Source organism: Plectropomus leopardus, chromosome 19, assembly GCF_008729295.1.
Source record: "Plectropomus leopardus isolate mb chromosome 19, YSFRI_Pleo_2.0, whole genome shotgun sequence".
NCBI lineage: Eukaryota > Metazoa > Chordata > Actinopteri > Perciformes > Serranidae > Plectropomus > Plectropomus leopardus.
In genome coordinates this window covers 3,549,743-3,564,434 of record NC_056481.1, presented here as the reverse complement: position 1 = coordinate 3,564,434, position 14,692 = coordinate 3,549,743, and the positions used below count along the sequence as shown (strand labels likewise).

The 14,692-nt window shown below is 40.3% G+C and overlaps 3 protein-coding genes across 4 annotated transcripts; 2 read left to right on the top strand and 1 right to left on the bottom strand.

Annotated features, from left to right (window-relative positions):
• Positions 1-132: 132 nt before the first annotated feature.
• On the top strand, positions 133-7,947 carry msl1b (MSL complex subunit 1b). 2 transcript variants are annotated; one of them, XM_042508300.1, is made up of 9 exons: positions 133-202; positions 724-1,401; positions 1,488-1,687; positions 2,249-2,568; positions 2,714-2,778; positions 2,876-2,943; positions 4,914-5,038; positions 5,142-5,214; positions 6,366-7,947. In XM_042508300.1, the coding sequence occupies exons 2-9, from the start codon at positions 805-807 to the stop codon at positions 6,454-6,456; spliced, it is 1,539 nt and encodes a 512-aa protein (XP_042364234.1). In that variant the 5' UTR covers positions 133-202; positions 724-804; the 3' UTR covers positions 6,457-7,947. The 2 variants fall into 2 exon arrangements, with proteins under 2 accessions (XP_042364234.1, XP_042364233.1); XM_042508299.1 differs by having other exon boundaries at positions 2,249-2,610.
• A 465-nt stretch (positions 7,948-8,412) lies between these two features.
• chmp2a (charged multivesicular body protein 2A) lies at positions 8,413-12,014 on the bottom strand. The gene is made up of 6 exons (XM_042507871.1): positions 11,903-12,014; positions 10,577-10,744; positions 10,319-10,498; positions 10,107-10,237; positions 9,377-9,438; positions 8,413-9,261 (listed from the first exon to the last, which is right to left on the bottom strand). Exons 1-6 carry the CDS (start codon positions 11,903-11,905, stop codon positions 9,140-9,142), a joined length of 666 nt encoding a protein of 221 aa, XP_042363805.1. The 5' UTR covers positions 11,906-12,014; the 3' UTR covers positions 8,413-9,139.
• Positions 12,015-12,761: 747 nt separating this feature from the next.
• On the top strand, positions 12,762-14,164 carry mrm1 (mitochondrial rRNA methyltransferase 1 homolog (S. cerevisiae)). The gene has a single exon (XM_042508142.1). It carries the CDS (start codon positions 12,953-12,955, stop codon positions 14,108-14,110), a length of 1,158 nt encoding a protein of 385 aa, XP_042364076.1. The 5' UTR covers positions 12,762-12,952; the 3' UTR covers positions 14,111-14,164.
• The last annotated feature ends 528 nt before the right edge of the window (positions 14,165-14,692 follow it).

Genomic DNA, 14,692 nt, shown 5'->3' with positions numbered 1-14,692 from the left:
ACATTGTAACCAGTGTGAGGACAGAGTGGACAGTGTGTCCTCTGTGGACAGTGTGTCCCTCTGCTGCTGGTGACGCTCTTCTCTCCAAAACACAAGAAATGGCCATCCAGCAAATTACGCATGCGCAGTAGTCGGCGCTTTAAAACAAGTCTTGAGGAGGGAACATGAAGGCTCCCGCAGGTGGACTTGAATAACAGTCGAGGTAAGCTCAAAACGCAATAAATCCGCGTAAATAAAAACACATCCGCTGAGTAATAAATGTTTAATAACGTGGACGTGGAAACCGCTTCGCTCTTCACGCGCGTTTTGTAGTTTAAACCGGCCGGCTAACGTTAGCCTGCTAGCTTAGCTGTTATTGTTTTTCATGATTTCGCGAGAACCAAAATGGAGGAGAAGGCTGCTGCGAGTGTCCTACACAGCCACTCCCGAGTCCTTGTTTGAACCCCTACCGCTAAATTGTCCTCCCTGACGCACCTCGGAGTCCAAATATTCCTAAAATCACTAGTTTTAACGCGTATTCTCGCCGCGGTGCTAATGTAGCTTAGCTTCGTTTTCTAACCGGGTGATTTTAGGAAAAGGATGCCCGGGATCACACACTCGGACTGCGTTAGTTCTTCGGGTTGTGCAAGTGTTAGCAGTCATATTTCACTCCCAGTTAAAAGACAGGATTATTCCAGTTTAAAATGCAGATAGAGTATGTCTTTATTTGTGTGTATTTTGCAGGAAAGCGGCCGCTGATGGGAGGTCTCAGTGGTTGAAATGCACCGCCGAGGCGCTGCAGGATGATCGCTCTCTGTGCTCGCCATGACTCTGAGGTCCACGCTGTTTCCAAATCCAGGATTCAAGCAGGACACTGACACCATCGACTTTGACAAAACGCATTTTGGAGCCGTGAGACCCAAAAGGGAGTCCTGCATCGATGTCCAAAACGCACGCAGGGGAGAGATCCCGAGCAAATCCAAGGACTTAGAGCAGAATTACATGACAAGTAAAGTTTCCCTCCCGACCACAGTTGCAGAAGCAGTTCAAGGAGAAAATAAAACTGTGGGGATATTGTCCCCTGTCAGACAAATGGGGGGTGAGGGAACCCCGGTGAAAGGTAAACCCCTCTCTGCTGACAACATGGATAACCCTCAGATGGCTGTGAACAATAACCCCAAAGATGCAGGTGCGGATGACAGTGTGAAGGGGGTCGTCCCCGGAGTCCTCGGCACCGCATCCATTGAACTGTCCTCTGAGGGCAAGTGGAGGAACATCAGGAAGACCCCTGCAAATCCTCACACACAGGCCAACTGCCTCCGGCAAATCCTCCTCCTTCAACTGGACCTCATCGAACAACAGCAACAACAGCTGCAGTCCAAGGACAAGGAGATAGATGAGCTCAAAGCAGACAAGGAGACAGTAAGTAAATGTGTTTATTAGCCTAAATTGTGTTATATAATGTGTTGATTTTGAAAGTATTTAAGGTCTTTGTGTCTTTTTTGCAGCTGCTTGCGCGGATTGAGCGCATGGAGCGTCGCCTGCAGCTCACAAAAAAGGATCCGCCACGTGACAAGCGTCTTTTCCAGCCCCTGGAGCCATGGACCCCCGACAAAGAGGACATGTGGGATCTGGATGTAGAGGAGAGTCCACAGCCCAACGCAGCCACTCCGCTCCCTTTTAGTCGGGGTGGCAAAGGTCAAAAGAGGTAAATGATAATAATAATCAGTTCACCCTGCTTACATCTGGTGTATCTTTGACCAGATTTTCCTGACAGTAATAATCCTGAACTCCTCCTTTGACAGCAAAAGATTTTATTATTATTATTATTATTATTATTTTTTATTCATAGTTTAAAAAATGAATCTACCTTGTATAATGTCAACACAGCATTGAGTTTGCGTATGTGCCTTAAAACCGATACTCTGCAAATTTTCAACCAGCTGTGTATTAAAACAATGTGGGTAATATGTGTTAATACTAATAATAATAATAAACTTTATTTGTATAGCACCTTTCATACAAGAAATGCAGCCCAACATGCGAAAATGAACTGTGGTAAACTTCCCTCCATCTAACCAGCGCCATGATATTGCTCCTCTGCCGCCGGCGTGTTTCGCTGGCTTTGGACTGTTAAACTAAAGTCTGTACTTGCGCATTTTCATATCGCCCACCACCACAAAGAGCACACAGCTGATCATAAGACTTACCTGCCCTCCCCTGTCAGGTTTCCCTTTAAAAAGTCTTCTTCTTTTCTTTGCACATGCAGGAAATCCTGCTTTGGAGATGCAAAAGTCCAGAAATCCCGGGGCAAAAGCGCCAAGCTCAGCCCCCAGAAGTCTGAGATTCAGCCCGGCTCTCCCAATCAAAGAGAGCTGCGCAGTAAAGAAACCCCAGAGAAGACCGTCCCCGTGAGGACAGGGGCAGAAAGGGACATTATGCTCCCGTGCAAAGAGGAGCCCGAGCTGAGCTGTCAGATCGAAGACCTGCCCTTCATGTCTACTACAGAGATGTACCTCTGCTGCTGGAACCAACCTCCTCTGTCTCCTCTGCGGGAGACTTCCCCTAAAAAGGAGGAAGAGGTGGCCAGTGAGTGGACTCCTCATGTAGTACATGATATGCTGATTGTTTGTAAGCGTAACCTATATCCCATCTTTAATCACTATATCCATCAAATGTCCTCCTCACACTGTCTCTGAGTAACTTCCTGTCCCTCCTTCTTTGCTCCTCATAGTCCCGTCTTGGAGGGAAAATCACATAGAGCCTTTGGAGGAGGACCCCTCCTTTAACCCCCCCGAGGTGAGACGCTAATAATTCTGGAGTTTAAAAAAGTCACATTTAGTCAAAAATCATGTAACTGTTGAGTTACACGTGTGAATTTGTGTCCCCCGTCAAGCCGCTGGACGACAGCGTGTTTCTGAAACGCCACTTGAAGCTCGAGTTGGATGAGAAGAGAAGGAAAAGGTACCAAACACTGGCTTTACTTATTATTTATTGAACTTTTTATTTATACAACATAAAGATAACACATATAACACAGAAGAGATGTTCATAACATACTCACATACTTATCATATTTTTGGTCTTTTTATGTCCATTTTCAACATACTAAGTACCCACTCAATGGCAATACATCCTCCCACTACGCATTCAGTAATTTATCTTCCACCTCGCTGTTCACAGGAACAGAGCACAAAAATATACAAGTATGACAAATCAGTAGTATTAATAAACATAAATCAAGGTTAAGAACAATGAGGCTTTACTAATTTAAATAGAAATTTTCATGAGTTGATTGTAGGGCTGTAACTGCAACACTGTGGTCATATTTTTTATTTTAATTCATTTTTTGCTCGTGAAAGTTACAGAAATGCATCTGTTTTGTAACATAAAATATAAACATAGTTATCGTGTATTTCTCATCATTAACTTTCTTCTACACATTAAATGGCATCGGGAGAAAATACTTTTATCAGTCAACAGTCCATCAGTCTGTGATTATTTCTCTCTTGTGGTGTCTATAAATAATGAAACATATTAATTGAACGAATAAAACGACGTTTCAGTCTGACAGATCTTCATCGGGTTTACCTGATACACCTGATGAAGGTGTGTTACTGTCGGCGGTAAGCGGGACACTGCGTGGGAGTTTCTCTCTTTGTTTGTAAAATGCATCCTCTGCGGACGCACCTGTCACGCATTCGGGTGTGCAGAGATTCTCTTCAGCTCGTATGCAGTAACAAAATCACCAAACGCTGGAGTTGCTGCTGCGCCATCGCTGCACAGATCAGCTGTGGAAATATTTCAATACAGTGTCAACTGATATAGATTTTTTTTTCTAGTTGGCTAAAATATGTTTTCCTGCAGCTTTGTCCACAGCAGTCCATCACTTAGCTTCTGTCTTGATGTTGTGGGACTGTACTTTATTTTTCAGAGGAGGGGTGCGGCTGCAGTGTGATGTTTTTAATTTAAAATAAATATAAACGACTACCTTTTCAAGTCGTACGTCCCTCACCTAAGACATAATTAAAAACACAAGTCCCTCGTCAGTGCTTAATGTTTTTAACAATGCCGACTTGTTTTCAGCATCCCTTCCACCCTCAGAAATAAATAACCAGCAGTCCCTAACTACCATGGGAGGCAGGCGCAGCGACTAGAAGCACGTAGGTGATTACATGATGGAAAAGCTCGACTTCCAATCGTTATCTGAGTGTTAGTCCGACTTCAACAAATTCAACAGGTTTCTGTCGGACTAACATGTTTATATGTATTTTAAATGTCCAGTTTTAGTCAGATTAACACAATAACTGTACTTTTTCTAACATCATGTAAGTGTTACGGCTTAGAGAGACACTTGGATGGGACAGAGTCATCATTCATGGGGATAATAGTTATGAAGGGAAATATAATTATACTATATAAACTTCAGCTTATGCACAACTGTAGAATCCCTCCATTGCCCCTTTTTGCACAAACATTTTGTGTTCTTTATATTCTGTTTTTGTATTGCTTTTATATTTTTATCTTAGGTCTTATTCTATTTAAATTTACTATTTTTATTCTTTCTTAATGTTAATTGTTTTAATTTGTTTTGAACTTGACATTAACAGTCCGTATCCCTAAGCGACGGGGGAGGCTGGCGTGGCGGCCACACAGTGGACGATAGCTGGTTAAAAGCCTGTCCCAAAAAAACACCTGTCCCAAATATAAGTCTGTTGAGTTTAATGATTTAAGCAAATAAAAGCCCCCCGGGCTATTCATTGAAGTTTTACACTAAATATAAATTTCCCAGCCGTCTGTCAACTCTGTAAACTGCAAATAATTAGTAATTTAATCCAGCAGTAAGGAGAGTTTTCTCAGTCGTTCTTCCCCTTTTTGCTCCTGTTATTTGTTTAATTGATCTTGTGTGTTTTGTTTTGGGTTTTTTTTTTCAGGTGGGACATCCAGCGAATCAGAGAGCAGCGCATGTTTCAGCGTTTACAGCAGCGCATGAACAGGAAGAAAGTCGTACCGGAGACCGAGCCAGAGCTTTCATCCTTCTACCCCGACACTGAAGATGGTTCGTCTGCATATATATATATATATATTTTAAAATGTCATTTATTTGTGTTTTGTAGTCGATTCAAGAGATTTCTAACTTTTTTTATTTTTATCTCTGCCAGTTGAAACTATAGTGATTACTCCCTTCTTGCCCGTGGTTGCATTTGGCCGGCCGTTGCCTAAACTCTCCCAACAGTAAGTTTGTTTTTAACTTAAACTTAAACTTTAAACTTCCTGCATTGTTCTGTTAATGTGTTTATTTGAAGTTGTTTCAGTTATTTCAAAAACATAAAATAGTGTGAGTTACCTGTCCAATCCAGTCAAGTCAGTCTCCTCTAAAATGTCGACATTGAATAAAAAGTCACGGAAATTCCAAGATTAAACAAAAATGTCAAAAAACGAAGAATGAAAAGCAGGAAAACTGCGCCGAGCAGTCCCTAAAAGTTAAATCTCTTCAGAGAGCATGAGAGGATTCGGGTAACAGGTAGCGACTCACAGAGGTCATGACTAGAGATGCACGATAATTATCGGCCGATAATGGGATTTATGACGTCATACCAATAATTCGATAATAAAAATTTTGACCGATAAATAGAAACGATAATAACTGCTTTGATCAGTTTGCTGCGTGTCAAACTGCGGCTGCTGGATCAGTCACAACATGTCATCAGTCAGCAGCAGGGTTTAACCCATTGTTTCTTTTTCTTTCTTTTTTTTAACTCTTTCCCCGCCATTGATAAGATTTTCCGTCGATCAGTGTTTTCTCTGTAGTGTTGGGGACACTGTTAAGGATTTTATGTAATAAAACATTTCCGTGTCCAAAAACAAACGAACAAGACGATCTAGGGGTGACGTGGGAGAGGACTACTAACGTGCCAACTTTATCGTTATTTAGCGGCTTTTTGGAGCCTCTCAGCGGTGTTGTTGTAATAAATCTAACCAATATACTTTTAGTTATTTTACCAAATAAAACATTTTTTTGACTTTTTTTTTGCATATTAAGGTCATTTTCTTGTATTTGTTTTTTACTTTTCTTTTTTGTTGCTTATTTTCAGGTAATTTTCTTGTCACTTTTTGGTAAATTTCCTGCAAATTTTTGGAGCATTATTTGTTTACGTTGCTAATTACTTTTTTCCACTCGTGCCTTTGACAGAAATCAGGCCAGTTTTCTCAGCTGTTAAAGGGTTTAAACTTAATACCGAGTGGCATTAAAAAGAAAAGTCTTAAATCTATTTGGCCATAAACGGCAGGAATCCTGGTTCAGACTTTTGGGTGTTAAAACGCTCCAGGATTCGATCGTTTTTTACAATTTTTAACAAAAGTAAAATGTTATGTTCTTCCTCCAGGAACTTCGAGCTGCCTTGGCTGGACGACAGAAGCCGGTGTCGCATTGAGGTGCCCAAAAAACACACTCCTCACCGGACCTGTCGGAAGTGAAACCCTGTTGTGTGGCGTCCGCGGCGGAGGGACGCCGCTCCACGCCCAGATTAGAAAATGCTATAATGCTCCCTTGTGGGGGAGAGAAGACAAGTCTCCAGTCGCTATGTATAACTGCTGTTTCTTTCAGTCTGAAGTCTCAACGTGTCGCCGCTGACCGGCTGAGATCGCCGCGACAGTGAAATTCACACCTCTGAAAGGGAGATTAATGCTGCAAGATTACAGTCCCCGTGTCCGCTGCTGTTTAAGATTACAGTTTGTATTCCAAAAAAAAAAGTATGAACAGTTATGTGCATGTTCTGTAACATGTTTAAAATACGTTTTGTAGCAGCTGTGCCATCCATAATTGATTTTATCTCAGAAAAGCGTCGCTTCTTGTGCAGCCGACAAGAGACTCTAATCTTGAGCGCGTTGGTCGCCAAATTTTTGACTAGAGCTCGAGCTCGGGAGCAATATTTTAGCCCTGGGTATCACTCGTTCTCTCTGCCTTAGTGGGATAAAAAAAAAAAAAGTCAAAATCTGACTGTATCGTGCTGTGTGTTGCCTATATCGTTGTTCACGCACAACTTAAAATAAAATTTTATCAATGTTCAGTGTGATATCGGGAGGTTTGAGCCACACTCAGCATGATTTCATATTTAAAAAACTTGCAGCCAGTTTAATGTAAGAAAATAACAAAAAGCAACCAAACGATTGTTCTGTGTTCTTTATGAAAACAACGGCACGGAAAATTAGACCGTTGTTAACCCAGGGTTCTGCTCCCTGTTTTGTTTTGGGTTTGTTTTGTTTTTTTAAATGTGAGTTGCATGGGCTCTATTTAGCTGTTTTAAAAAGAAAAACATGGTAGCATGGCTTCACCCCAAAATGGAGAGGAATCTCCGCTCATCGGGCTACAAAAACAATATCTGAAAGCATGACTTTTGGCTGCTCCGTTCAGTGAGAGCTGCTGCGCTCAACCTGATAATAACAGTCTCGATCTTTGGTGTTTCCAATCTTCACAATACGCTTACATCCAGTAAATATTAGGCGAGTCGTGTGTATGCATTTGGTCTCTTGCGGATGCTGTCTGACACTCAAGGGAACCACTTTAGACGATAATAAATAAGCTTTCTAGCTGTAGTTCTAGCGATGTTCTCCGGTATGCTCTTTTAACCTGCTGCCAGATAATCTCTCTGATTTAACCTCAATCTTTGATTTCTGACGCTGTTTTCTTCCTCTATTTTTTTACATTCGATGCAAAGGCTTTCTGCAACACTTTCACTTGCCAGGCGTACGTGTAGGCATATTTTGGAAATACAAAGTTGTTTTGTTTTGTTTGTTTTTCTGTACATAGCTTCCAGAAACAAATGTACATAAAACATGGCTGTTATTTTTTTATTATTTAATGTCAGACGTGTTGAGTACATTCAATATTGTTCTATGATTGTATGTTGACAAAATTGACAGTTTTGAAAGTTACATTTTTTTGGAATAAAATTAACATGTCTACGATCATTTGGATCTTGTGGATCATTTGGATATCCCGTGAATTAGAATAAATTAGTCAAAGGTGACAGTTAAGTGACTTGAAAATAAGCTTTAAAAATGGGGTAAGGGCATTAATTAAAAAATAAAAATATTATATTTACAGAAAAATATATTTTGTATGTTATTTGCTTGTGTAATTTTGATTAACTTTTTTTGCTTAATTCAGGTAATTTTCTTTCTAAGATGCCTTCTAATGTTTTTGAAAGAAAATTAATTGCTCAAATTTCAAAGGATTAAATTTTTTAAAGTCCTAGCAAGTTTTTCATTTAAATTATCTAATTTTTCAGTTGCTTTCTGCTTTCTTAAACATTTTTTTCTTTTATTCCCCTTTTTTCCTTTTCCCTACCTGGTTATTCAATAATATTGATGATTATCAAAAAATGAAATTAAAGTGTAAAATTCTTTCAATCAGACAAAAGAGTTGCTTAATTCTGGAATAGAAAAATGTTTATTTAATAACGAAAAGCAAAAACAGGACAGTTTCTCAAAATTAAAAGCTACCGACTCTTTACTGATGTTTTGGTGACAATCCTGCCTGTCTGAAAAACACCACTCAGACTCAGACCAGTCAGACTGAAGAGTCCTCTGAGCAAACCTTTCTTCCTTCCTTTATATATTTGTGTAAAATAAACTGTCCCGTGAGTAAATTTAGACAGAAAAGATTTTGAGATAACACACTTCTCACACCCCGACTACCGTCAGCTCAAACATCAAAAGTCAGCAAAGAGCTAACATCAGGGCCAAAACGACGCATTTATATATGATGATGATAAAATAAAGAACCCCAAACCAGCCTGATGTACAAAAGTACTGACATAAAAGATCTGTCGTGTTACCACCTTTCATTTGGTTCCTTTCAACATTTTAGTGTTAATTTAAATGTGGAAAAATCATCATGCCTGAAGTAGTTAGTATTCACACAAACTGCAAATTTTTTTTTCACTTTCAAAGAATTTGTGTCACTTGGCAATAAGGTTTTTCTTCTTTTTTTTGATAGAATACATAATACGCGCATAAAATGAAAACACCTAAACTGAAAGCCACACACCTTCATAACACAGCTGAAACAGCAGGTGTTCTGCCAGTTTTACCGTCAAAAAAAGAATCTAAACAGAGATTTGAGTATGTTTGTATCTGTTCTAACACAGTGTCTGGCTCATTTTCTCCGCAGGTTATTCAGCCGCTCCTCCAGGTCGGCGTCCGCGTCGGCCAGGGCGGCTGTGGGCTCTGCCTTCTTCGCTCCGGCCACCGACAAGCTTCCCCCGGTGCTTGGAAGATCTGAAATGTGCAACAATCATCCCGCGATGTAAGCAAACGTCAAATACCAGACAGAAAACGAAGGAAATGCGTGTAGACTTTACGTAGTTGTGCTCAAAGCGTTGAATTTTCTTACCTGACAGTTGATCGGACAGAGTGAGACCCAGCTCGTCCAGCACTTGGGACACGATGGCGTCACTGTGGCGAATGCAAAATGTTAATTGGGTTAGTTTTATTACACTGTGAAAGGTGAATCAAGAATGAGTTTAGATTTAAAGGTCATGTTTGTAGGATTTTGAGAGATTTAGCGAGGGGTGGGGTTGCAGATTGCAACCAGCTGTAATGTCTCCCGCTTAAAATTCGGTCAGTATTCACTGTTACGTTTTTGTTTTTACCAGGAGCCGACTAAAAACAAACCAACCCAATGCTTTAGATCAGTAAAAACTCTGAAAAAGCAGAATCACGTTAAACATCGGGGTTTCTCCTATGCTGTTTGGCATGTTGTAGACAGGCGGCTCGACCAAGCACCTGCTCTGTGTGTTGACCTTTTTTTCTCTGATAATTTAAAATGCAGATGTTTCGGAGGTTTTTACTGGGAGCCGAATTATCCGCTGAGGTCTCTTCTTCTCCAAAACAAACTGACCCTGTGATTAAAACTGGTAAAAACACTAAACAAAGCTGTTTCAAGTAAAAAAATCAGACTTTCTCTGTAAAACCAGGATGCACTGTTTTGACACTTTGGTTCACACTTTCTTTCATTCCTTTGGTGAGAAGTTGCTATATTGAATAGAAAAAGATCATACCTAAATGTGGAATAAAAGTTTGGCCCAAAAACAAAAATAACGGATGCTCGTTGAGCCCCTCACCTCTCGTCCTCATCATCCTCGTCACCCATGGCGTCGTCGATGGCGTCGTTCATCATCTCCTCCTTCATTTCCATGATTTCACTCTGTTTTTCAAACTCCATCATGATCCTCTGAATCTGAGGCAATTTCATCTGCGGAGAAGGAATAAATATAAGTCAGGAGGTTTATTTGTTGTTGTTTTTTTGTGTTTTTAAGTGATCTCTTGGACAGACCTGTTTGTTCATGGTGGCCATGGCTTTGGTGACGCCTTTCATCGCCTGCGCCATGCTGTTGTTGGACTTGAGTGTCTGTATCTTTAGACTGACGGCCTGAATGTTGGCTTTCATCATGATGAACTTTTTGACGTAGCGCCGTGTGCGAACCAGATCTTTGGCCATGATCTTGACGGCGTCCTGCAGGGATTAAAAATCAAAATTAAGATTACATATAGTTTATTTTCATGAAACACAAGTTATTTTTCTTTGTCTCACCATTTGTCCCTGTTTGGCCATTTTCTTTATGTCAGCGATGATCTTCTTCTCCTGTTGCTCCAGTTTGTTTCGCTCTCGGTCCAGTTCTCTTATGGCTCGGCTGAGCGCCCTCTGATTCTGCCTTAGCATCTCCTCAGGAGTCTTCCTCCTCCCAAATAGTGCACTCATCTGTTTAAAAATAACAAAAGCAGGATTTTAATGAGGTAAAGTTAAACAGGAACAAAAAATACACTAGCACTGACATGATGAGTCAGTTAATCCAATGGTTTCTAACCTTTATCCTTGAGGGATCTCTTTCTATTATTGAGTAAACTACCGACCCCTGATTAAGTGACATATCTTATATATATTTCATAAAATAAATTACATTCAAAAAAGTAAAAAACAAATACAAAATAAACAAGACAACTTCTAGAAAGTGCTAAAAAAAAATGCACAATTAATAGAATTATGAATACAGCTTTTGGGACATTTTTACTTGTTTTTTTTAAATTAAATATATATTTAACAATCCATCCCATCTTATTTTCAGATCATTTTTGTCACCTTTTATTAATATTTCACAGTGTGCAAGACTTCTTACAGAGTTATTTATTATATTGTTTCCATGCTTTAGAAATAAATCAAACCCATTTTTGATATTGATATTGATCCAGGTATTCAATGTTTAAACATGATCAAATAAAACAACATTATATATCAAATAACATATACATCCATAATAAATCCAACCATATTCAGTTTACTGTCATAGAGAAGTAAAGAAAGAAGCCAGAATCAGACAATTTCGACCTCAAATTGGTTTATCTATTACCGAATTACCTGCCAGTTAACCTGATAGTTGATAACTAATCGATTAATCGTTTAAGCTTTAGTGTGAATAAGATTTAGGTGAGATTTCATGTATAAAACTGAAACAATTACTTGATCAACGCAAAATTATATGCCATTTTTAGTGCAAAAATCTATATTTACAAAGTGACTAAAGATGTCAGACAGTAAGTACAGTGTGTACCTCTGAGCTGTGGTGGAGTAGAAGTATAAAGTACTTTGCCGGAGTACTTTGGTTATTTTCTACCTTATTTTGGTCAGTTTCTCACGTTGTTTGACGTTAGTGTTGCGATGACCTTGTTGTTTGGCGGAAAGTATTACTCAGCAGTAATTAAAGTGTGTGGCGGCCTGTGACGGTCTCGGTTCAGCCGTGTTTAGCTGCCTTTAGCTCGGCTGTCCGCCCCTAAAATCTGCCTCTAAATCTGTTCACTTAGCTCCATCGCGGACTTAAAGCCCACTTTGTGACGGCAAAGCCCCGCAGCGTGTCGCTCTCACCATGTTGGTAAATGACGGTGATCCACAGAGACGTTTGTTCTTCTCCGACTTGAAGAAAAGACAAATTTAAACGATTATTTGTTTTCGTTCCTGCTCTTCCGTGTTGCGATAGTTTCACTTCCGGGAAATGACGTAATCGCGTACGATGATTTTTTTTTCCCTGACGTCATGTCGTCAAGTTTACGCACACTAGAGAAAGAAACGAGCTTTCAAAATAATGTGTGTGTGTATGTAAATATATATATATATATATACTTATAATTCAGTGACTTATGGAGAAGGAGTGGGATTAAATAAGTCTGTACTTCTTCTTCTCTTCTCCACTTCTCTCTGTAAATATCGCTTATTTTATTTTATTTTATTTTACTTTATTTTATTTTTTCAGAATAAAAAATATCAAAAGCACAACTTTTTCATTAATTTTTTGTTTTATGTTATCAATGTATGCATTATATAGTGATTATGATAATTATAATCATTATCATTATTTTGTATTACAATAGATACCACTAAATTGATTTTTTAAAGTTACAAAAGAAAATTATTATATTATATTATATTATAATATATTATGTGTCAGTTTATAAATCTTTTTTATAATATTGATGTTGACTATGATATCACACTTCTCGATTTTTTTAAATTGTATTTTATTTTTTGTATTTATGTTGTATCTGAAGTTATATGTTGCTTGGTTCAATACAAACTTTAAACTTTTATTTTATTTTATTTTGTGCACACAAATAGCACTGGACTTTGGCAAACCGTAACAACTTTTATTTTACAGGTAAAGCGCTTCACATCCGGTCATAATCTCGTGCGCTTTCTGCAGCCGGTTTGCACATGTGCGAATCTCACGTGAAGGTGACAAACTTCTCAGCTGTGGAGGAAGATAATCGGTGCTGATGGTAGGACAAAGGAAACACTTCATGACTGATACTCAGTGAAACCTGTTGGACGCGTCATTGATGGATTAATGGACTCTTCAGGCAGCTGAGTCACGTGTCTGTTGTCCCTCTCGGTCCCTCTGGACATATTTCCTATTTCAGTATGAGGGTATTCAGTGTTTCACATCAGCACAAGTTCCTGCTTGTTTGGACTAAAAGATGGCACGAGCCGGCGTCAGGAGGGGGCTCTTATCATGTCTCAGCTCCTGTCCTGCACCCAGAGGACAGCAGCATCAAACCTGTGGTGAGGACACGCCGCGGTGTGTTAAAAAACCCCAAACCTGTTTTATCTGAGGATCGAAAGAAGTCAGCTCGGAGCAAAGTGTGGAAAAATGAGCCCCCGGTGTTGCAGATGCCGAATCAGAGGATGTTTGCGGACAGCAGAGTGTCTTCTGAGCTCAGGAGACTGAGTGTGGAGGACTTCCCTGCAGAGAGGGAGAGACAGGTGGGACAGAGGTCAACACTGGACTCCAAGGTGGACAACTATGAGGTTGTGTTTGGCGTCGCTCCCTGTCTCTTGGCTCTCACTCAGGGAAGGCGCAAACCCCGGAGACTGTTTGTAAAAGACGGCGAGACGTCTCAGAGGACGTCTCTGCTCCAGGTGTGTGAGGAGGCTCACCGACGAGGAGTCCAAGTCCAGCGAGTCAGCAAGAGGGATCTGGACAAGATGTCTTCTGGACGAGTGCATCAAGGAGTGTGTCTGCAGGCAAGTCCTCTGAGCTATCTCACCGAGGACAGGGACTCCAGCAGAAGACACAGAGGGGACACCCCTTTGTGGCTCGTCCTGGAGAAAATCCAGGACCCGATGAACCTTGGTGCCATCCTGCGCTCGGCGTATTTCCTCGGGGTGGACAGAGTTGCCAGCAGTCTTCGCCACAGCTGTCCGTTGTCCCCGGTGGTCAGCAAGGCCAGCTCGGGGGTCATGGAGGTGCTCGGGGTGTACGGGTATGAAGACCTCGAGGACATGCTGCAGGTGAAGGTGGCGCGGGGCTGGCAGGTTGTGGGTACAGTCGGAGCCGGACCGGAGGAGTCCCAGATTCCCGTCACCCAGTGCGCAGACTTTAAGATGACCAAACCCACCGTGCTGCTGATGGGAGGCGAAGGGGACGGTTTGTCCCGGCGGCTGCTGTCTCTGTGCCAGACTCTGCTCACCATCCCGGCCGGCAGAGACCTGCACCCCGGGATAGAGTCCCTCAACGTCTCTGTAGCCACAGGAATCCTGCTGCACGCGCTGCTGTCCTCCAGACGCTCCGCCGGATGATGGACACCAAAAAAATATCTGTAAAAGATGAAGAATTAAACATGTTGATGTAAATGAAAATGTAATTTTTATTTAGCACATATTTAAAACGACTATAGGGGTCGACCAATGTTTTTTTTTTCCAGCGCCGATACCGATTATTTATATTTACCGATACCCTTACCCTTAGACCGATAACCAATATTTGGAAGCAATATGCATTTGCAAAAACAAACAAACAAAAAACAAACAAACAAACAAACAAAAAACATATTTCTGTCAATATTTAGAATTTGAGATATAACAAATTCCAACAGAAAACTCATTCATTCAAACCTTTATTTAAGACTCAGGAAATCAATTGAGGGAGACCCTAATTTTCAATGATGCAGAGCTTGAACAAAGACATGAAGAACAGTTAACAAGCCAACAAATAACAGTTATTATCAATAAAATCATTCAAAACAATAAACAGTAATAACAATGTAAATAGCTAAAAAAAAAAAAAAATAATAATAATAATTAAAAAATTCAGGATAGCAAGCATGTTATGGTGTAGATGTGTAATTAAATACATTTACAATAAATTAAAACAATATCTGA